Raw genomic sequence first — 21,379 nt, forward strand, 5'->3', positions numbered from 1 at the left:
AGCTCGTTTAGAATCCCATTAACAAAGATCACCCTTCTCAACACTCAAGAAAAGGTGCCATTGATTCCTCAGAGTAAGCTGTATATTCTTCAAGCTCTTTAAATTGAAGCCTCAAGAGTGCTCTCAAGACGCGCTCAGTATCTTTGCAGCTGCCTCTTCACCAGCAATTACAGCACCCTCCATAAACCCAGCCCAATAGCTGGACGCTTCCGTGCCGGCAAAATAGACCCCCCTAGCCGGCTTCGTCAGCGCAGGTCCAAACTGAGTCCAGACATTCGGTGGGAACAATCCTGTATGACCACCTCTCGAAAACTCCTCATTATCCCACCTCCGAAGAACCCAGGACTGGACCTCCCTCGCCTTGGGACCAAAGTATCTAGCAAAGTCTTCTGTCACAGCAGCAAAGATCTCTTCTTCGGAGGCTCCATCGAGTCTTCGCATCTCGTTGGCTTCTATAAAACCCATCATAGCGCCAAAGCTTCCATCAGAGGGAGAACTGTCGAATGTAGACTGGGATACACCCTCGAGACTTGCGACTTCACCGCTGAGGCCTTGGTCCCGCCAGAAGGGGGTCTTGTAGATTGCGATGACTTTTCCGATTAACCCCATTGGGACGCGCTGGCAAAGTTGATCACGAGCTGCGGGGAGGGGAGGTTGATAGACGATACGACCTGCGAGGGTTGGGGGGATGGCGATAATGATTTTTTGTGCTTCAACGCGGAATGAATCGCCCACAACGAGGTATCCAACGTCGTTCTGGAGGATCTGTCGAGCAGGTGCCCGAACACGGACTGTGTCACTACCAAGGCGCTCGGCTAGTTTGATAGCGATGTTCTGTGGTCCGCCCTCGATTCTTTCTTCAAGAGACCCATTCTTGACGTTGGTCAACATCTCCATTCGACCCTTCGTTTCTAGGTCTCCAGTTCGCGCAACATTGATCACAGCGCTCAACAGTGAAACATCCTCGCCTTCTGCCGACATGATAGCTCTGTTTGTCATATCGATCACTCCTCGCGCTACACCATCGCGAGCAAAGCCATCAAGCTATGACGACAGCGTGAGACGATCCCATTCCTTAGCTTTTGGGCGCATCCAAGGCTGATGCACGTCGATCTCACTTGCCATCTCATTGACCTGCACTGTGATGTCAGCCAGAATTGTTATGTCCTCTTCAGATAGTGGCGGCATTCCCTGTGCCTTGACAGGATCGTATAGTAGACGACCCTGACCAGGTATCCACATGAGCATATTGCCCTCGATATATGTCGGGAACGTCTTGATACCAAGCTCACTAGCAAGAGTAAGCAACCTCTTGTGGTTCTTGCAGACGAACTCAGCTCCGGCTTCGACTTTATGGCCATTCCCGTCCTTCACCTCTACGTCGTAGACTTTTCCGCCGACTCGATCTCGGGCTTCGAGGACAAGGACTGACTTGCCGGCAGCGACGAGATCTTTAGCAGCCGCAAGGCCACTGAGGCCCCCGCCTACGATGGCTACGTCGACGGGTTCGTGTGTCCACTGCGTGGAGGACGACGAGGTGGATACTGCCATCTTCTGAAAGGTGACGTGTCAAGGGATTTAAAGGTGATTTGAAAGTGGAAAAGTATGTCTGCGAAGATGTTGGACTTCCTATGTATGTTATGTTCTTTACAGAATATCTATCACCAGATTTATATATCGACATAGTACATCTCAGTTCAGACCTGGGTCTTACTCATGAACTGTTGCGTGGATGGCCGCGGCTGTCGCGGAATTAGTTACTTTAGCCTTTGCATACAATGTGTTTTGAAACCTGTCCCTTTTTGAAGTTTGAACGTGAAAGGAAAGAATTACCGAGCCTTTGATGGAATTGTTATTATGATTCTTTTCTTCTACGGTGATGTAACAATTATCCTTGACTTCTCTTCATGGCTGTAATCGAGTATCGCAATCAGAGCTTCCACTCCACTCCACCATCTCGCCCTTTCAGGCAGTCCACAGCGAGATCCACAAATATGTAACTAATCTCTTTTGGGAACTTTGACATGGCTTATACAAGTATTGTTGCACTGGGTCAGATTCTCAAAGACCATTGCATTACTGTATAATCGGCAATTACTGTCCCCAAGATTAGGGCAGAGATGAACCTCGGCAAGATATGAGTATAAGAACTTATAGTTAACTGAGAAAGAGAGAGAAAGCTCTTATGGTTTTGTAATTCCACTTATACTAATACTACTCGTGATCCCAAACTTCTAGCATCATGATTCCTCAAATCGAGAACACCTTCCTGCATGAAATCGAGCAAAGGAGTAAGTTCTTGGAGTGTACCTTCATATTGATCTGCTACTAAAACTCTGCACTGTCAATATTGACGTTGATTCGCTCAGCACTGACTTCATACGATCTCTACCAATCACTCCCAATGATCAAACCTGCAATCCGGCCTGGCTGTTTTTAGCTCTCCAGGATGCATCGAACGCAGATTTGATCAAAACCACGGTGTTCGAGCTTCAGAACCAGGGCTTTCTTGCCATATGCTCGCGACTAGTAAGACTACACGTATTTCATTCACTCGCTCAAACTTAACCGTCACAGGCCGTTCATCTCTGTAAGAGAAACGCCAGCCTGATCAAAGGTCGCGTATTGGTTCAGACGAGCCCTTCAGCTGCATATAATTTCCAAGAGACTTTGGATCATGCTCGCCTGTACGTATCTGAATTTGAAAAGGCTAGGATCCCAAAGAGCAGATATTGTATCAAGATCATGGCTACAGGTCCTGGACTGAACGCTGCCAAGGTTCTTCAAGATGAAGGTATTTCGACCTTGGGTACCGGCGTGTTTAGCGTGGCCCAGGCAGTGGCATGCAGCCAGGCGGGTTGCTTATACATCAGCCCATACTACAACGGTAAGAGAGATCATTCGGTTCACAATACTCTGGCTGACTTGCTCCAATTTAGAAATGCGAACTCACTTGAACCCAGCACTGTGGCCTGATGTCCAGGATCCAGCATTAAAGCACCCGTTCTCCCATCGAATCGCTCAAATAGTTCAAGCATACAAGACCTTGTTTGCCGCTACAGGCAAAGAACAACCTTTAATCAAGAATGCTGGGTGAGAATCTTTGTCTCTATACACGTCTAGTTTATTGGAGCTCACACTATCAGCTTTCGCTCCTACAAAGAAGTTCTCGCCTCGGCTGAACCCGGCTGCCATTCTGCAACTATTCCCCAGGATCTATTAGAAGAGTTCAAGATTCTAACACATGGAGAAACCCCACTGCCCGTTTCTCCCAAGATAGCCAGCCTGCAAAGCCCTTATGCTGATAATGTACCTATTCCTTCGCCAAGACTAGAAGAATTGCTTACTTGCCATCTTGGTGAAGGGAGAGGATGTACTGGCAAAGACCTGGAAGTGGACTTATTTGCTGATGGTGGCAAGGCGTTAGACCTAGCTATAGAGAAGGACTCGGACGCGGCTCGCATGGTCAAGGAGGCTCTGGATATGTTCATCTTCTGTGAGGAGGAGACCCGGAAGCTGATCAAAGGGACAGCATTAGTCGCAAGTCTATAATTAGTCTCAATAGCTCTATGAGTTCACACTTCAAGCTCTTTTTTCTAAAAGTATTCATCTTCAAAAAACTACATATCTGGCTTAATTTTATATCTTCTGTCTGCCCCCATTCATATGGGTAGATAATCTCTTGCCTAGAATGTGTCTTTTATATTATATAGAGTTTTTTTACCCCTGACTAATACTTATCGAGAGCTCTTTCTCGTCCCCATCTCTTGTTATATTATCTACTGCACCCTTTAACGCGATATGTTCTGAAAGCTAAAGCGAGTCTTGACTTCATACCATCGGGTTCCGGAGTGTGGCTGTCACCTCAAACCCCGCACCGGCACCCGCGGGCACTTTGTACAGGTAACCGACCTGTTGAAGAGTCCAGTCGTTTGAGATTGCCTCTTTTTGAAAGATCAATTCGAAAGATTTGCTCAATCTTTTCTTCTGATCGCACAGCTAGGCAGGTAGCCTCGAGTAGTGATAGAAATGCAAATAAAGGAGTTCACAGTTCCATAAATATGAGAAGTCAATTACCCTGGTGAAATACCTCCTAAGAAGCAGCTCAACAACATAAACCGATCATACTATTGTGTTAGTGCTAAAGATGTCTCAACTGGTACGTGGCCCAGCCTTGTAAACGATCATAGTATAGAAAGTTACAGCTAAATTGGTCCAGGAACCCACAAACCGTCCGATCAACCATATAGCTATTTCCTGCACCGATATTGAGGAGCTCATTAAATGGTACACCAATGTTCTCGGCTTCGAGATCATCGGCGACATCCAGCATTGCAGCAGAGCTAAAGATCCGACTCCATTTGAGACAATCTTCGTCTCGTACTCTCCATTACTCCAAGAACTTAAGTTCGCTATCCTTACAACTGGCAACGGCGTATGCATCGAATGTTTTCAGTTCATCGACCCGCCACCGAGGCCTCGAGAGGAAGAATTTGAGTATACAAGGGCTGGCGTTTTCCATATCTGTGTGACGGATAGAAACCCTGAAATATTGGTAAAGAAAATCCTAGACGAGGGTGGAAGGACATTGGGAGGGTGGATTGATTATTCTAGGTTTGGACTTGAGGGACATAACGGGATATATACCCAGGACCCGTGGGGTAATGTAGTTGAGATCATGAGTCTGAGTCTTGAGAGAGTTTCTTCAACTGGCACGGCGTTGATGAATGCTGCCAAGACGCTTACAGCGGGGAAATTGTAATCAATGATCTTCCAATACGTATATATACTGCCGCAGCTATGATAAGACTGCATACCAATTGAGTAACTTTAGCCAGTGAATTTATTCCATATCGGGAAAAGCGACAAGTTACCCCATCTTACGCTAGGTGCAGTCCGCGGAGGCCGATAAGCATAACAGCTAAGAGGACTCCGCATCAACCAGCCGGTTGCCCGGCCTCGTCCATCAACAACTCCAAGACGGTTAAGACTATTGAGTTTGTCCAGCTTCTCTTTGCAACACCCAAATCGAGTCATCAGCAAAGCCAGTTGCAGAACCACCAACTCCTGTGATGAGAAAAAAGTCCAAGACATTCACAGGCTGCTGGACGTGTCGGGCCCGCAGAGTGAAATGCGACGAAGCGCAGCCTGTCTGCAACCGCTGCACTAAAGCACGTCGAATCTGCGAGGGCTATGGAGTTCGCCTTACGTGGAAAAGCAACGAGAAGGAAACTCCATTCAGAGTACTTATCGACCTTGATACGGACGGCGTAGAAATACCGCCAGTCGACCTGAATGATATGATCAATAAGTGCTGTTATACAGAGGCTAGCTATGAGACACAGACGTTCGGTCCCTTTTCTGTGTTTAGCATTGGACAGAACATTGGTTGCGAGTCGTTAGAGCAGGACCGAAATGATCCCGGAGAATGTCAGGAAAATCAAGGACTGGTGGAGGAAACCGCAACAGAGAATGCTCATACGCCCTACTCCAACGAGTCGTTGATAGGTACAAGTCAGCATTCATTACCAGAGTCCAGCAATGAAGCACCATCACATGTCACCATATTCGGCACCAAGCTACTAGGTCGAATCATGATTATATTGATGAAAATGATGATCTGGTACTGGATGAGCTTTTCTCAGCAGAATGGTTCTTTGGCCCGAGCTCTTGTGACCTCGAGTCACAAGCGTCATGGGCAGAACTCGGAATCCTTCCGCTCGATGTCGAAAACGATGCGACTTTTGCTCTAGCAGTTTCACTAGAGAACCAGTCATCACAGAATTACTGGCAATTCAACAGCACTCCTCTCGATGAAGTGCCGCCGCCACAAACCAGTCTTAACCCAATTTCCATGTCTCGACAACAGACCGAGCTGATCCATCACTGGCTGGTCCACATGTGTAGAAACATGGTCCCAATCGACACAGTGGATAACCCATACAGAGTGATATATCTGCGCCTAGCTTCCGAGGGCGTCACTGGCACCTCCAAAAGTCACATTGCAGTGTTGCACGGAGCTTGTGCTGCTGCCGCGCATAATCTGAATACCCTACGGCACGACAAGACGAATACACAATCAGCATGGAATGCACAGGTAGCACTGCAGAATCTACAAGAGTCCATCTCACAACCGAAGAACATGGACTATACCTCTATTCTAGCCGCTATTGCGATGTGTATCATGCAGGATACCATGACAGGACATCCTCGTAGCTGGAAAGCTCATATACAAGCTGCGTTGAGGATAATAGTACAGGGGAAACTCTATCAAGGTCTGGAACTGGGATCTGAATTACACGTTGTGGTTCTGCAATGTCTTTGTCTCGTCGTGTTGGGCGATGTTGATACACAGCATGACCTTGCAGATATGGTGTCTCAACTCCCGACCACCGAGGACTATGTCTCTAAACATCACAGTGTCACAAAGGCTCTCGTCGGTATCATATCTCAAATCAATACGCTCTCGAAACAAGATGCTATTAAAGATCTCGCTCTGGTCGACCAGCTAGAACTTCAGATCTATCTACAAGTCAGCCCAACAACCCAACACAATCAATTCCGCAGTGAAAAAGTCAACTTCATCAGTCAACACTATGCCTCGGTCTGGCACTACGCCACAATAATACACTTCCAAAGACGGATCCGCCACAAGCCGCCAGAGCAGCTACAAGATATTGTATCTGAAGCACTGACTCATCTTGAAGCGGCTGAAGATGTTGCTACTGACCTTGACGGATGCGTTGTTTTATGGCCCTGCATGGTTATAGCAAGTGAATGCTATGATGAAGCGCACAAGATGCGTGCGTTGAATTGGTTCAAGAGAAAGGAGCGTCATGGATTTGCGAATGTCAGTTTGGCAAGCACAATTTGTCTCGAATATTGGAAGTGGCGTGACAGTAATCCTTTTAGGGCCTTAACTACATCATGGCAAGATTTTGTTGCAGGAACTCAGTATGATGTTGTTCCAGTATGAGATAATTTGATACAGCGTCTCCCCATCCTATGGTCCGAACCTTCAGGAAAATAGTTATCAAAGAATCGAACCATAAAGATTTAATTCCCACAAGGCCACGCTAAACATATCCCCGAGATAACAATTAAATCTGCATGGATATAGAATGGGTCGGGCTGGCCGGTGCATGTCAACCCGCTCGCTCCCGTTAAACGAGGTATGTCTCGGTCTTACAAGATCCGAAGGGTCCCCAGCTCAACGTGGGTCATGCGAGTGCCACCACATTGAAATTACGCTTAACAATGGCTGAGGAATTGCTTGCCTGCCCCTCCAAACGCCCTTCTCTTAGTTCTTCCCTCGTTGTTTCCGACATTACCGCCTCCAACTCGAGAATATCCCCATCATGGCAGCCGAACAATTTGACACATCTTGGATGTGGAATCCCGCTTTCATCGAAAAAGCCACGTCTACCGCCGGTCGCTTCGTTCATTTCCGCAAGAAATTCTTTGTCAATGCGGAGATACCACCATCGCTTCCACTTCAAATCACGGCTGATACACGATACAAGCTATACGTCAACAAGCAATTGACCGCGCTCGGACCTGTTAAGGGAGATGCAAGTCTCTGGTTTTACGACGAAGTCGACATCAGCCCGTATTTGCGCTTGGGCGAGAATCACATCGCGATCCATGTCCTCCGACTATTTCACGGGACGTCGTACGGGACTAGCTTTCCGCGTCTGGGAACAGGTGGTGTCAAGATCGCAACGACTGTTGATGATGAGGTCTGGGCACCGCAGATTCGAAGTAGTGAGCTTTGGCAAACGGCGATAGACCACAATGTGACTCTTCGCATCGACGAGGAAGAGGATGATTTTCTTCACGTATACGAATCGGTTTCGGCATCACGCGATACGTCATTGGAGTGGATTCCGGCGATACTGCTCCGTTTTCAGAACTCTACTGGTGTCACGGCGCCGTGGAAATTATCGCCGCGTCTCATTCCGCCGATGAGAGGTCATAAGTCTTACTTCAGCGCTATTCACAACGTTCAGAGCGACTTGCCCCATGGCACCTGGAGTGCAGGATTGCTGGGTATTCAATCAGCAGACAGTAATCTCCTTCTTCCCGCTCGATCAAGTCATCAACTCGACCTTGAGACTCCCGTGCATACAACTGCTTTTATCCGCTTCCGCTTCGTCCGTCCGGAAGTTGGAGGCGCTTGTCTTACGATAACGTATTCTGAAAGTTATGAGGACACTCCAGTGCTGATTCCATATCTCCGTTGCAAGGGAAATAGATGCGATACAAGCAAGTTTCTAATCGGGCCCAAGGATATTTACACTTTCCGGGGAAAAGATGGGAATCCACGTCTGGGCTACTACGATGAGGAAGATACAGAAGAAGTATACATGCCTTTCCACTGGCGTACCTTTCGCTTCATAAGACTAAACATTGAGACTGGGTCATCTGATCTGATCATGCGTGGTATCGATATTGACGTTGTGAATTACCCATTGGACGTACTATCAACGATAAGCACGACCACAGATGATGGGACTTTGGGAGCGTTGTACGACACGAGTATCCGAACTTTACAAAACTGCATGCATGATTGCTACGAAGACTGCCCTTTCTACGAGCAACTTCAATACGCCATGGATACACGAAGTTCATGTCTCTTCACTTACCACGTATCTGGCGATGATCGGTTAGCGAGACAGGCAATCGTGCAGCTTCACAGCTCCTTTCAGCCTCGTATTGGGCTTACAGCTAGTAGAGCGCCATCGACTCAATTGCAGATCATCCCTCACTTCTCCCTCTACTGGATCTGCATGCTGCACGATCATTTCCTTTACTACGCTGACAAGGCGTTTGTTCGGCCTCTTTTACCCGTTGTTGATGCTGTCCTAGGGTTTTTCCATGAACGTATTGATCATCGCCTGGATCTTGTAAGTCTAGGAAATGAGAAGGGCGTTTGGAACTTTCATGATTGGGCGGAGCAGTGGAGGCCGTACGGCATTCCTCCGTCAGCAGCCAACTCCGGTGTTTCGACATACACAAACAGCTTATATGCGTACACTCTCAAACTAGCGGCCAAGTTGCAGGGAGAGTGTGCAGGCCGACTTTCGCTTGCAGATGAGTATTCTCATCGGGCTGGGGTAATTGTCGATGCGGTTAAACGGCAGTGTTTCGATGGGCAATACTTTACCGACAGCATTGCTGCTTGCTCAGACCCCAAGGCTGACCGTAGCCAGCATAACCAGGTCTGGGCAGTCCTCAGCGGTGCGGTATGTGGTAACAGCGCCCAGGCATTACTTAAGCGCGCTCTAGGAAGTTCTCAAAGTGGTGCGCCTCTCATCAAGACGTCGATCTCCATGTCCTTTTATACACTTCGAGCCATCAGTATCGCAGGAGGGTCTTTGTATGACGAACTCTTCCATGTTCTCTGGCAGCCATGGCGTCATCAATTATCTCTCGGTCTGACTACCTGGGAAGAAGACGACGTTTCACACCGTTCGGATTGCCATGCTTGGGGCAGCGCTCCCATCTACGAGTTCTTAGCCGAGGTTGCAGGGATACGGCCTGCAAAGCCTGGATGGCAGGAGCTGGAGTTTGCTCCGCGCCTGGGGCTATATACATCTCTCGAAGCAACAGTTCCGTTTTATAGAGAAGGAAAGTTGGTCTTGGCAAAGGTTGCTTGGAGCTCTTTAGATGGAGAGACGCTAGTCACGTTGGGTATTGAGGGATTAGACGAGTCAATCTCTGTGCATGTGAAATTACCAGGGTGGCCGGGGATGGTTGAGAAGAGCTCGCAGAACATGAGCTTCACTTGGACAAGATCTTAGAAACAGTTGATTATTATTTGAGGCAATAGAAAGTCAACATTAAGTTTAAAACTAAATGTCATTCCTGCTCTGGCGCGTTGAATTGTTGATATGCCGATGATGCAAATAACGGCATGCGAAACCAATTATCTTGATCTTGAGACATATCAAAGCACGCATCGTCAGCGAAAACAGGAAGAAGAGTATCCAGTCTCTCAACGTCCATGTAGCTCGGGTTATCATATGTCGAAACAGACTGTCCAGGGCTAATCACCCCGTGCAGCATAGAGTCTGGTCTAAACTGATCCTCAATATGAGACGTTGGGACTCTAAGATCAGCCATGAGCTGAAGAATGGTCCCTTGTCCTGGCTCAGTGCCTGCATCCAGGTCAGATGTTGCGCGACGGAGCATCCTAGCGTAGCTGGCGCTGATCTGCCAGAAGCGACCCATGGTACTGAGAAATGTCGTAAAAAGCGAGACTCTTGCCATGATCTCGGGACCAGTCTCTCCTGTGAAGTACCTATGCGCCGTCAAGAAGCGAGCAGCCACCCAGACTGACCAGGCAAAAGGCCAGCCGAGCTTATCGACAGTTTGGTCAGCCACTTTTGTGACAATCTGAGCCAAGGCTTGTACGCTGCTGAGACATCGCTCTAAGCATTGGCGACGGATCTCATGATGCGAATCGGACTGGAAGTTGAAATGACATGGTACGGCGAGAAAGCCGTTGAGGTAGATATCCAACGCGTAATAGTACCCGTATAGCATGAAGGTAGCTGGTCGGATAGCGCCTGGAACACGATCCTCGACAATGCTATGGTTATGCCAAAACAGCCGCGATGGCAGCGTCTCCATCCAGGAATTGAGCTCAGCTGCGGTGTTATGAAACTCGCCAAGCCAAGTCGACTCCAGCTCTTGGTTGTTGTAGAGAGTACTGTATTCCATTCCAACCCTGTGAATTCTCCGAGAAAGATCGAATAGCTCTAGTTGGTAGCTGAATACAGAGGCTGGGGTAAGAGATGTATCGTCTACCTCTGACAGGTTCTCCCGCCAGACTTGCTGTCGCGCAGGTAGGAAGTGGTGAACATGGTCGTCGCCCAAGGTCGAATGATGGTTGGTGGTGATGCAAATGGTGCAGTCGAGAGCGTAGATAGCCCAAAACAACCGCTGTCGGAAAATACCATCGCTCTTGCTCAGCGACTCACTGCTCTCAGCCTCAGTCGACGTGCGGAAGACAAGCCCATCCGTGTTCTTAAGCTGCACAGCCAGTTTCGTAGCTACAGCCAAGGGACCCCAAACCTGAGGTCCATGCGTCATGCCCGAAAGATCCAAGACAAGTACTGTGAGAACCTCTAACGAGCTATACGACGGTTCCTCCAGCACATCAACAAATATGCTCCGCTTAGAGTATTTCCAAAACGAATCGCTCGACGCCTGATCAAGACGCGAGTCAAACGAGTACGGCAGCGTGACACCAAAGAGAGCGTAGTATAGCAGCGCAGGTTCATCCATAGAGCCCATATCGGCGCAGACGCGCTGGACATCTAGGAAGGGAAACCATGGGTGGATGTGGCGAAAGTAGAGAGAGGCGAGAGAAACGACGAGGTCTGCTGGGGGTCTGCGCTCTGTGACTCTGCGGGTACGCTCAAAGGTAGGTGATGCTTCACCGACGGGCATTGAACGAATTGCTTGTTCATTGGTTGATTTGTTGTCGACTTCGATTGTGTCTTGTGTAGGTGCTTGATCAGTTGATGTGCTCGTTCTCGGCGTGCTGCGAATGGCGCGTAGCTCGGACTCCAGCCTCTCTGGAACCAACAGTCAGCCGACAGTCACCTTACCTTACGGAAACATAGATGATGGAGTAAAAATGAGTCGAGACTTACCAATCTTGTCCTCCAACATCTGGCGATGCCCAGCTGGAAACCCCGGCTTCCGCCTCCCCCCATACTCACACTCAACCTTTGCCTTCTCACAGCGCTGACAGGCCGGTAATCGGCGGTCGCACTTTGCCTTGCGTTGCTTGCACCTCTCACATCTGCACGATCAGTCATTAACCTTCTCCACTCTGTCTATTTCCGGGGAAAGTCATTAAGAGAAAAAAAAAGAAGTAACATACGAGGCCATGGCTGTTTCGGTCTATGTTTCGCCGTCAGGGTTGCATTTTACGTGCAGAAACTTCGGGGCATGTTGGCCCTTAAATGCCGACCCAGTATTCAGATTTGTCTTCCACGTGATGGTCCAGAACCCCCTTGAGCTTTCTGCTAGCGTACCCCAGATTTTCCCCAATGACCCCGTGGGAATGGGCCGAGAGGGGGGGCTGGTCTCGGTCGAAGTGGTCCCGAGTACAGGACGTGGCGAGTGAGAGGGATGTATATAGCCATGGGCTGAGCCAGCATCAAACTCCTGCTCTCATCCTAGTCGTTCAATCTTGACCTTGGCATTGCACCGAGTTTTACTTTTCTGCTTCAGTGCTTATTGTATTCGCAATGGCTTCTCCAGAAGTAACTACCACCATGGCTCTGCCGCCATCGCCTGTTGATACCAAGCGTTGGTGGAAATCGCCCAATCTGCGCACCCTGAACTTTCTCATGATGATCCCACTTCTGTCGATCTTTTCCCAAGGGTTCGTCTCCATCCCCCCATATCCTCTCATTCAAGCTAATGTGATGCCTAGTTTCGATGGAAGTATGATGAACGGTCTGCAGTCCGTCACCCACTGGCAGACTTACTTCGGCACTCCAACGGGAGCTATGCTGGGCTTCTTTAACGCCGCCTATCCCCTGGGCGGTATCTTGGGCACGTTTCTCATCTCCCCCGCGGCCGATAACTTTGGACGAAGATGGGGTCTAGCTACTGGCGCTGCTCTTTGCTGTATTGGTGCAGCTATCCAGGGCGCTGCTATGAATATTGCCATGTTTATCATCTCACGAGTCATCATCGGCGCAGGCAGCGTTGTCGTTGCTGGAGTTGGTGCTCCTTACATCACGGAGATTGCGCACCCTGCTCAGCGAAGTACGGCTACAGCACTGTTTCTCACCTTTTACTCTGTCGGATCCATCATTGCCGGCTGGTGTACTTTTGGTACTTTCCGCATTGACAGCACTGCATCTTGGCGTATTCCTTCAGCGCTGCAGGGCCTTCCCTCCGTTATCCAGCTTCTCTTTGTCTGGTTTGTCCCAGAGTCACCCAGATGGCTCGTCAGCAAGGGTCGCAACGATGAGGCTCTTCAGATGCTCGCCAAGTACCATGGCGAAGGCGACTCCTCTGACCCTGTTGTTCAGTTTGAGTACAATGAGATTCTTGAGACGCTGAGTGCAGAGGCATCTGAGCATAACAACATCTTTGTCTTCCTCAAGGACTTGGGAAGCACTCCTGGTAACCGCAGGCGCATGTTTATCATGGTCTGGGCCGCTATCTGCTCACAGATGTCTGGTAACGCCTTCGTCTCATATTATCTCTCGCCCATCCTGCACTCTGTCGGACTCAACTCGGATCTTCAGCAGACTCTCATCAACGCTACAAACCAGATGCTCTCTTGGTTCAGTGCCATATACTTCGCCACGTTGCCTGCCAAGGTCGGTCGTCGCAAGCTTTTCCTTTGGTCTCTCGCTGCCATCTGGGTCATCGACATTTGCATCACTGCAGGAAGTGCTGTGTTCGCCAAGGACAACAACAACAAAGCTGCCGCGTATACAGTCGTTGCGTTCCTCTACCTCTTCTCTCCCGCCTACAACCTCGGTTTCAACGGCAACCTTGGTCTTTACATCCCTGAGATCCTTCCTTATCGCATGCGAACCAAGGGATTGTCGTTTTTCTACTTCGTCCAGTTCTGCTTCATGATGCTCTCAACTTTTGTCGTGCCTATTGGTCTAAAGGATATTACCTGGAAGTTCTACATCATCTTCGTCGGCTGGGTCATGGTTGAGTTTGTTGGAGTCTATCTCGTCTTCCCGGAGACAAAGGGTCCCTCTTTGGAGGAGATTGCCTGGATCTTTGATGGCCCCAGTGGTGGAGTTGGTATGCATTCCGCTCGGGTTGAGGGTAAGACTTCGACCATTGTTGAGCATACAGATGGTAAGGAGTCTGTCTAAGACGTTGTCTGTTGAAACTGGGGGCTTTCTTTAGGTGACAGGCAGGATGAGGTTATACAGCCACGTCACCAATGTTGACGAGGGACTCGGAGGTAATGTTGACTGGATAATGAAGTGGAGTGACCAGGTAGTAGAGGCAGGGACGAGATTGCAATAAATTCTCTTGTTCTTATGTTCAAACCTCGCACATGAGTGCAGAAATGATTGATGCTGTGACGCCAATGTTGAATGAAAATATTAATAACGAGGTTGAAAGTCGCGCCCTCTTTTAGTACTGGCGTCGAAACTAAATACTTGTGGATCTCACCAGTGGATCGACGGGACCCACTATGTCGTTCATGTCAAACTTGCTAAACGATAAACGAGAAAACTCGTTTAAGAGCCTCAAGGGCTGAAGTGGATAAGCATTCACCCTATACCGACAGCAAATACTGGCGGAATATGAGCTTCTTCCAGGCTACCAAGCTATACATTAACACGAAAGTATAAAATAAAGTAGTTTTAAAACGCCCAAATTTAATAATTTTGATTCTTATCTATTAAAGCCAAGAGAACATCAAATATATTTATTTACGCCGTTAGTTCCTGGAATCGTCTAACAACTTGGCCAGCATCTGACTGCAATGAACCAGCATGTCCATCAGACAATGATTCAACCCGACCAGCTGCGACCAACTCCCTCGCCTTGTTCGTCTTCATAGACTTAACGCTCTTATAAACTCCCTGGGCTGGGTACGCCAGCAATCCAAACATTGCTAAAGCGTTGTTAGCTCACATGTCACAGAAAGTTAATATGCATCGTAGACCTACCACTGCCCGGCTTTGCCACCATGTTGAGAGACCCTTTCCCAACTCCTTTGAAGAAACCCAATGCGCCCTCTTCTTTGGCACCTTTCATCGGCTTCGTCACGATATCAGTCATGCCTTCGTAGAAGCCAACTCCAAAGTTCTAACTCATGTTAGTATCCCTTTCCAGCTTCACAGTTAGTGATACATACCTTTGCTGCAACTGTGCCGCCGCTCTTCCAATCTGTCACAGGGCCATGATCCTGGACCTTTTCTCCATACAGTCGTGGCGTATTGCGAAGTCCTTCAGCCAGAGCCAACGGAACATCCACCAGCGACCCCTTCACCACAGCGGTTGTCATGCCTTGAAGAGCCTTTCCGCTTGCAACTGCTGTCGCTGTACCTGCTGAGCGACGAGTGCCATCTGGTCGAACACGCTTTACATCTTTGAAGGGGTCGATGAATGCACCGCCCAAGGCTGAAGTAAAGTCTGTCATGGTGCCTAGAACCGATGAGGCTCCAGCGGTCAAAGGATCCCAGCGTTCGTTCTCAACAAGGTATTCCTTCGGTCGAAGTCTGAATGCGTAAGTCAGTGCCATCGGCAACACGTGCATTGGTATTAACTCACGGCTCAAAGTCTGTCAACTTAGCTTTCTTGGCGTCCAGCAGAACCTTCAAGGCTGCGTTTGATACCCTAATGTGGCCCTTATCACCCGTCTTCGACTTGCCTACGTACTGCCATTTAGCAGCATTTTGCGGAATGAGCTCGCAAGTGAGGTTGGCTACGGGTAGATGTCGGTGGAAAGAGTTCACTGCTGTCTCAACACCTCTCTCCTGTCTCATCTGCGACGCAATCCTGTTGGCAGCAGTTTGGGCCTCCGGACTGAGGCAGAACTTGATTGCGGAACTGAGTTTATCCACGGAGATGCTCTTGTAGGCGATAGGGGGTGGACCTGCCCCATTGGACGCAACGACACTTCCCCAAAAAGGCTGGCTGCGAAGATGTTACTACAGCTATCTGTAGAAGCGATTGGAGAAGAAACTTACTCGCCGAAGAATGGCACAATAGTTGTCGGTCGACCATTGACGAGGCCACAAGCCGTAGTGCCTGCGCCTCCATGATGGACAACAGCAGCAACGCGCTTGAACAACCACTCTATCATAAGGTTAGATAATAGACTGATGACTTGGGACGGACTACATACCGTGAGGGCAATCGCCCAAGTAGAAAACAGAGTCGGTGCTAGAGTCATTTCCACCTAGCTTGCTCCAGCCCCGAGATATAATTACTCTGGCTCCTGCAGCCCTGCAAGACTCTTTGATGATGTTTGTTAGGGCCGTGGGGTCATCGATCACGATACTTCCGAACCCTATGTATACTGGTGGTGGTCCTCTTGCCAGGAAGTCTGCAAGGTCTTGGGGAGGTGTATAGGAGGGTTCATCTCGCATAAAGAATCCGCAAATATCTAGGGGATAAATCAGCACGCTATTCAAATCGGTATGCCCCGGGAAAGTCTTACCAATGCTCTCACCCCAATCACTTGGCTTTGGAACTAGAGCTGGCGACCAACAATAAGTATATGGTACTTTCATGAGGCCAATGATGTCGGGGCCAACAGCAGCAGCCAAAGGATCCAGATGCAAGTCACTAACTCTCCAAGCATTGATGACATCTCCAAGTCTGCGACGGTTAGCATCAACACGAGGAAGCAAAGGTCGCTATAAGATCTTACCCTTGCCAGGTCATTAGATCAACAACGCCATAGCTGAGATAGTTGGAAGCCCTGGGATCCATGTTCTGAGACTGAATATTGGCTAGAGGATGAGGGAATGATCTTGTCGCTGTCCAAGGCATCGTGAACATCATGTGGAGCGGGATACCCAAGGCTTGAGCGCAGTGGACGTGTGCGAAGCTCGGCGGGTTTGCGATGATAGCATCGGCGACGAAGGGACGGTTCGATACGAGGTCCGGTTTGACACAAGAGCTCCAAAAGCCTCTCAACATATCATGGATCATGACGCGCTTTCGGCCGATATCGCCACCACGAAGGCTTTCCATGGAAGGAATCAATCCGGGATTCTTGACCATATACTAAAGCCATGCAATTAGTACTTGGGTATTGGGAGATAGGTCGATAGTCTTACAGCCATGAGATCTTCAGGGTCTCCCCCGACGGGGTAAAACTCCAGACCGGAGGAACGGACAAAATCTGTGAAGGTATCATGAGTGGCTAATCGCACGCGATGGCCGTAACGCTGGAGAGCGACGCCGAGGGCAATGAAGGGTTGAACATCGCCTAAATCTGTTTAGTTCCGGAAGAAAACGTGAAGGTCGTCAGACTCTACCTCGACTGCCAACAACTTGAATAACGACATTGAGGGCTGGACACGGCCCCGAGGGGGCAGCTGAAGGGAGGCTGGTGGTTGGTTCAATTTCTTGGGCTTTGTCGGGAGGAAGAAGGCGATTGACTTCGTCAGGCTGCAGCGACGAGAACTCAATATCGACCCCTCCATGGTCTTGGCGCAGTCAGCATCACGATAGCTTCAAAAAGGACAAAAAGGGGTCAATCGTACCGTTGACGCGCGACGTGCTAGCGAGGACTGACCCTGAGGAATGCAGCTCGTACGGAGGTGGTGCATCCCAAGGGAACGTCCAAGACATTGTCAGTGTCTTGCGCTTCCTTGCCCTTGGATGGAGATTGAGATCTTGATTTCGACATGGTTTGATCGGATTTAGCATAGAGACTCGGTAGATGGGGATGCAAAGTACCGTAGGTAATATATGACGAGCGGGGAGCTACGGGCTACGGCAGAGGGCCCAAGGGGCTAGTGTAGACTAATTTAGGTGGACAACTTGGCACTGTTTGAAGACGGCGGTCAAAGCTAAAACACCGAGATATGACACGCAACGCATGACACCTTGGCGGGCTGAGCAAACCTCGCTCTTTGTAGGGGAGCGACTTTGGTAACGAATCATGAGGGGCGGAGGGGAAAAGACCGAGAATTCGTAAGGCCTCCGCTGATCCTGCCCTCGGGGAGCTGTGGCTTAGAACCTTGAGACCGGAGTTGGAGACATTGGAGTTAGTGCTGATTTGATCTGAGCTAAAGACCGATTGAGCACAAGTTCACTGACAATGCATGCTGAAAGCAATCATGTGAAATAAGGGTCCGAGTTACGAATTCTCGACAATACAAATTACCATAATTTCGGAAATCGCATACCAAACATACATGGCCAATTGACTCAGCAACGAAAAACTCAGTAACGAGATCTGGAAAAATGGAAACTGACTCAAGACTCGACCAGAAGACGGTAAAACTCTGCCCGCCCCACCTTGTTTAGGTTTTGACTAAGTGAGCGAACCTCGTTCCTCGTTCAATATTTCAGCAACGAACCTCGCTCTGCGAAAACCTCGTTCACAAGACACACTTCTTGGACCTCCACCAGAACGGTCAGAGCTTAAATGAAAGGGCTCGGTTTACTCCGTACAGTGGCTCATTACATCATGCAAAAAATATCTAGAGATGGAAGATGTAATACCGATGTGCGCATACAAGTTTAGTTATAAGTAAAGGCAATCACTCTGGTAATTAGATCTAATACAACACCATTCATTAAACATTTCTTTATCTAATATCTCAACTACTATCTTTCATTTTACCATTTTCTTTCTGTTATTCACCTTTTAAGATAAATACTTCTTAATGCTTCTCCAAGCTACAGCGTCGCTGCTGCTTGTAGCAGGTTCAGCCCTGGCTGGACCTGTTGCGAAGGCGGACAAGAGTGCAGTCGTCTACGGTTCCAAAGGAACTGTGTCCCTTTCTTCTGATGGAAAGAAGCCTGATATCATGATCCTCGATTACGGCGAGAATGTCGAGGGTCATCCTACCTTTGAGGTTGTCTCTACCTCTGGTGATACCTCGACTTTTGAGCTCACCTATGCAGAGTCCAAGTTCGCTTTTAGCAACTACCAGGTATGTAAATGCAGCGCTTAGATATTGTATTAACAGACTAACTCTAATCTTCTCAGAGTGATGGACCTCTTCCTCTGGCTGCTGCCATGGATACCTACCGTGTGAACCGATACAACATCTCGAAACGCGAGACTGTCAACAATCGTCTTGTCCAGGGAGCTTTCCGCTACCAGAAACTGAACCTTTCTTCGCATGGAGAGCTGCGTCTCAGAAAGGTAGGTGTGAAACCAACCGTTCACACCACGCCCCTCACCAAGCTTCCCGGAGGCTTTGAATGCTCTGACGAGGACTTTAACCGCATCTGGCTCACAGGCGCTAGGACCGCTCAGCTCACCGAGATTCCCAAGGACACTATCCCCGACTTCTGGCAGGTTTCTAAGGAAGGATCTCTTGTTGAAAGTTCTGCGCCTCAAGCGCTGGGTAGTGCTGCGGCCGCTCAGTTGACTACCTACCAGCTTGATTTCCAGGTCAAGCCTGTTACTGGGGAGTTCAATTTCTCCGTTCTGTCGGACACTCTCAACGAAGCCATCGTGGTTACTTGCGACGTCAAGACTGGAAAGGTCACGGCAACAGGTGCTTCAAAGTCCGGTTTGATCCCATCTTCTGCTGATGCAAAGCTCGGCGAGTGGATCTCTGTACATGCCAAGGTGAACATGACTGAGATTTCCATTCTCGTCAACAACAAGACTGTTCTCGACTTCAGCCAGACAGACAAGTTCTACGGCTCTTTCGGCCTCGGTGCTCCTCTCGGTCACTCCGCCTACTTCCGAAACCTCAAGGCAGCGACTCTCGATGGTACTGAGATCTATAAGAACAACTTGACGGATCCTAGTTTCTTGAAGGACTTCTTCATGGGAACGAACCCCGCTGACACTATTGTTGATGGCTCGAGACGCGACCGAATTGCATACACAGGCGACCTAGACGTCGCACTTGGCTCGACCTATGCCAGCACCTACGGCAAGTCTTTCGTTGAGGGCTCTCTCGACCTCCTGGGTTCTTATCAGGCTACGCCCGGATTCTTCATCCCGACCGCCAAGATCCAACAGGAGCCCCTAAAGGAACTCCTGGACGTCAACATCACTGGTCTTATTGGCTACTCGTTCAACTTCCTGAATGCCCTTGCTAAGAACTACGAGGTTTTGGGCGACAAGAAGTTTGCTAAGGAGTGGGCTCCTCGCACTACGGCTATGCTGGACTGGGCGCATTCCCAGTCAAAGAATGGTCTTTTCACACTCGACAACCCTGCATTCACTGGAGACTGGAACTATTACGACCCTCCCCAGACCGGCGTCAGCTCCAAGTTTAACGCGCTCTATGCCTACAGCTTGCAGCAGACCCATGCCCTCCTGAAGGACGCTGGTGTCAACACCACTGTCTACCAGACTCGCCTCGACAACCTGCGCAAAGCGATTCACTCCAACCTCTGGAACGATACCCTCCAAGCTTATGTTCTTTCCAACGAGATCACCACCGGTTTCGCCCAAGACGCCAACGCCCTCGCTATCCTTGCCGGCATTCCCCAGAGCCACAACATCTCAGCCACCTCTCTGCTATCCACTCTCGACAAGGAACTTCAGCTCAAGGCTGGACCTCTGGCCTTCAGCAACGCTACCGCCAAAGCTGGTTTCGCTCAGAAGATCAGCCCTTACTCTTCCGCCTACCATCTCCGCGCAGCCTTCGAGTCGGACGATGATGTGATTGTCCGACGTCTCTTGAAGAGCCTTTGGGCCCCCATGGCGAACCCTGCCCACGCCAACTACACCAACTGCTTCTGGGAGACTCTTAACCCCGATGGTAAACCTGGTCTGGGTATAATCACCTCTCTCTGCCACGGTTGGGCTTCTGGACCTACTGCTGAGCTGAGTCGACATGTTCTTGGTGTTCAGGCCGTCGAACCTGGTTACAAGAAGTGGGATGTTAAGCCTCTGACTTTGGGTCTGGAGTGGGCTAAGGGTCGGGTCCCAACTGAGCATGGAAACGTTGAGGTCGATTGGAAGTTCAAGTCTGGTCTCCTGCAGATGATTGTTCGCGCGCCTAAGAATGGTAACACGAATGGTACTGTCTACCTTCCTCGACCTTTGCCTACTCCTCTCGAGAAGAGTGTCATCAAGGTGAACGGAAAGGTTGTCAAGGGTGACAAGTTCACTGTACCTTGTGGCGAGAAGATCACTATCAAGCAAACCCGAGCTTGATTTATAGGCCTTCTATTATAGTTATTCACTATCAATATTGTATTATAAGCTTGGTGCGGCCTACCTTCGAGTTTAATTAAGTAGACTACTTAGGACAGAAGTGAATCGCCGTGTAAATAATTTAATAAAAGAGCCATTAGATGCCATATCTCTTGTGCGCAATGAGAAGACTTTGGAGTAGTCAATCAGGTGAAAGAGGAGAACTAACTCTAAGTTGAATTCATGATTTTGACGTTCGTCTCTATTGGGAGACGGCCGAAGGTTTCGAGCCCCTGGGGAGTGGACTCCTTTTGCTGTGACATTATTGGCGGTGGGGGGTGATGGGGGAACAAAAGCTGGTGAAGAGGAGAGTAAGGGTATGTTGCTGGAGTTTTATACTAAATGCATTTCATGACTCACATACAGCAATAGAGTACGCTTGACTCATCCTTGGTTGGATGACGGGACGCAATAACCTTAAAGAGTGCTATAAAGTTTCTCCTCGGGGCCGCCGAGGCTGTTATTGGGCACTGCAGCCAAGGCGCAACTTAACTTTCCGTACACAAATGCAAT

General features: G+C 49.1%; 10 protein-coding genes across 11 annotated transcripts; 7 read left to right on the top strand and 3 right to left on the bottom strand.

Annotated features, from left to right (window-relative positions):
* Positions 1-123: 123 nt before the first annotated feature.
* On the bottom strand, positions 124-1,551 carry FOXG_10151 (uncharacterized protein; the record flags this gene model as incomplete). Its single annotated transcript, XM_018389391.1, has 2 exons — positions 124-1,016; positions 1,119-1,551. The coding sequence occupies 2 exons, from the start codon at positions 1,549-1,551 to the stop codon at positions 124-126; spliced, it is 1,326 nt and encodes a 441-aa protein (XP_018247654.1).
* A 1,194-nt stretch (positions 1,552-2,745) lies between these two features.
* FOXG_10152 (uncharacterized protein) lies at positions 2,746-3,552 on the top strand (the record flags this gene model as incomplete). The annotated part of the gene is made up of 3 exons (XM_018389392.1): positions 2,746-2,887; positions 2,940-3,093; positions 3,147-3,552. The coding sequence occupies 3 exons, from the start codon at positions 2,746-2,748 to the stop codon at positions 3,550-3,552; spliced, it is 702 nt and encodes a 233-aa protein (XP_018247655.1).
* A 595-nt stretch (positions 3,553-4,147) lies between these two features.
* On the top strand, positions 4,148-4,762 carry FOXG_10153 (uncharacterized protein; the record flags this gene model as incomplete). The annotated part of the gene is made up of 2 exons (XM_018389393.1): positions 4,148-4,159; positions 4,220-4,762. The coding sequence occupies 2 exons, from the start codon at positions 4,148-4,150 to the stop codon at positions 4,760-4,762; spliced, it is 555 nt and encodes a 184-aa protein (XP_018247656.1).
* A 211-nt stretch (positions 4,763-4,973) lies between these two features.
* On the top strand, positions 4,974-6,142 carry FOXG_20239 (uncharacterized protein). Its single transcript, XM_018400501.1, has one exon. The coding sequence runs from the start codon at positions 5,073-5,075 to the stop codon at positions 5,751-5,753; it is 681 nt and encodes a 226-aa protein (XP_018247657.1). The 5' UTR covers positions 4,974-5,072; the 3' UTR covers positions 5,754-6,142.
* On the top strand, positions 6,143-7,137 carry FOXG_10154 (uncharacterized protein; the record flags this gene model as incomplete). Its single annotated transcript, XM_018389394.1, has 1 exon — positions 6,143-7,137. One exon carries the CDS (start codon positions 6,143-6,145, stop codon positions 6,974-6,976), a length of 834 nt encoding a protein of 277 aa, XP_018247658.1. The 3' UTR covers positions 6,977-7,137.
* A 195-nt stretch (positions 7,138-7,332) lies between these two features.
* On the top strand, positions 7,333-9,841 carry FOXG_10155 (uncharacterized protein). The gene has a single exon (XM_018389395.1). The coding sequence runs from the start codon at positions 7,359-7,361 to the stop codon at positions 9,801-9,803; it is 2,445 nt and encodes an 814-aa protein (XP_018247659.1). The 5' UTR covers positions 7,333-7,358; the 3' UTR covers positions 9,804-9,841.
* Positions 9,842-9,861: 20 nt separating this feature from the next.
* Positions 9,862-11,929, bottom strand: FOXG_10156 (uncharacterized protein; the record flags this gene model as incomplete). Of its 2 annotated transcripts, XM_018389396.1 has the most annotated exons (3): positions 11,897-11,929; positions 11,664-11,815; positions 9,862-11,585 (listed from the first exon to the last, which is right to left on the bottom strand). In XM_018389396.1, exons 1-3 carry the CDS (start codon positions 11,902-11,904, stop codon positions 9,862-9,864), a joined length of 1,884 nt encoding a protein of 627 aa, XP_018247660.1. In that variant the 5' UTR covers positions 11,905-11,929. The 2 variants fall into 2 exon arrangements, with proteins under 2 accessions (XP_018247660.1, XP_018247661.1); XM_018389397.1 differs by lacking the exon at positions 11,897-11,929 and having other exon boundaries at positions 11,664-11,871.
* Positions 11,930-12,266: 337 nt separating this feature from the next.
* On the top strand, positions 12,267-14,109 carry FOXG_10157 (uncharacterized protein; the record flags this gene model as incomplete). The annotated part of the gene is made up of 2 exons (XM_018389398.1): positions 12,267-12,403; positions 12,455-14,109. The coding sequence occupies 2 exons, from the start codon at positions 12,267-12,269 to the stop codon at positions 13,869-13,871; spliced, it is 1,554 nt and encodes a 517-aa protein (XP_018247662.1). The 3' UTR covers positions 13,872-14,109.
* A 269-nt stretch (positions 14,110-14,378) lies between these two features.
* FOXG_10158 (uncharacterized protein) lies at positions 14,379-17,551 on the bottom strand. The gene is made up of 11 exons (XM_018389399.1): positions 17,232-17,551; positions 17,004-17,174; positions 16,803-16,954; positions 16,391-16,749; positions 16,178-16,338; positions 15,863-16,123; positions 15,705-15,813; positions 15,286-15,651; positions 14,870-15,233; positions 14,682-14,820; positions 14,379-14,626 (listed from the first exon to the last, which is right to left on the bottom strand). The coding sequence occupies exons 1-11, from the start codon at positions 17,395-17,397 to the stop codon at positions 14,442-14,444; spliced, it is 2,433 nt and encodes an 810-aa protein (XP_018247663.1). The 5' UTR covers positions 17,398-17,551; the 3' UTR covers positions 14,379-14,441.
* An 811-nt stretch (positions 17,552-18,362) lies between these two features.
* Positions 18,363-20,827, top strand: FOXG_10159 (uncharacterized protein; the record flags this gene model as incomplete). Its single annotated transcript, XM_018389400.1, has 2 exons — positions 18,363-18,632; positions 18,689-20,827. 2 exons carry the CDS (start codon positions 18,363-18,365, stop codon positions 20,825-20,827), a joined length of 2,409 nt encoding a protein of 802 aa, XP_018247664.1.
* Between the last annotated feature and the right edge of the window lie 552 nt (positions 20,828-21,379).

This window comes from Fusarium oxysporum, chromosome 11 (genome assembly GCF_000149955.1).
Source record: "Fusarium oxysporum f. sp. lycopersici 4287 chromosome 11, whole genome shotgun sequence".
Classification (NCBI taxonomy): Eukaryota; Fungi; Ascomycota; class Sordariomycetes; order Hypocreales; family Nectriaceae; genus Fusarium; species Fusarium oxysporum.

Excerpts from the sequence above, each read along its gene's own strand:
- FOXG_20239 (XM_018400501.1), top strand. The coding sequence starts at position 5,073 with ATGAGAAAAAAGTCCAAGACATTCACAGGCTGCTGGACGTGTCGGGCC.
- FOXG_10155 (XM_018389395.1), top strand. The coding sequence starts at position 7,359 with ATGGCAGCCGAACAATTTGACACATCTTGGATGTGGAATCCCGCTTTC.
- FOXG_10158 (XM_018389399.1), bottom strand. The coding sequence starts at position 17,397 with ATGCTAAATCCGATCAAACCATGTCGAAATCAAGATCTCAATCTCCAT. Across the intron at positions 15,814-15,862 it reads CTTGGGCGATTGCCCTCACG|AGTGGTTGTTCAAGCGCGTT; the intron begins GTATGTAGTCCG and ends ACCTTATGATAG. Across the intron at positions 15,234-15,285 it reads AAGTTGACAGACTTTGAGCC|ACTTCGACCGAAGGAATACC; the intron begins GTGAGTTAATAC and ends TTACGCATTCAG.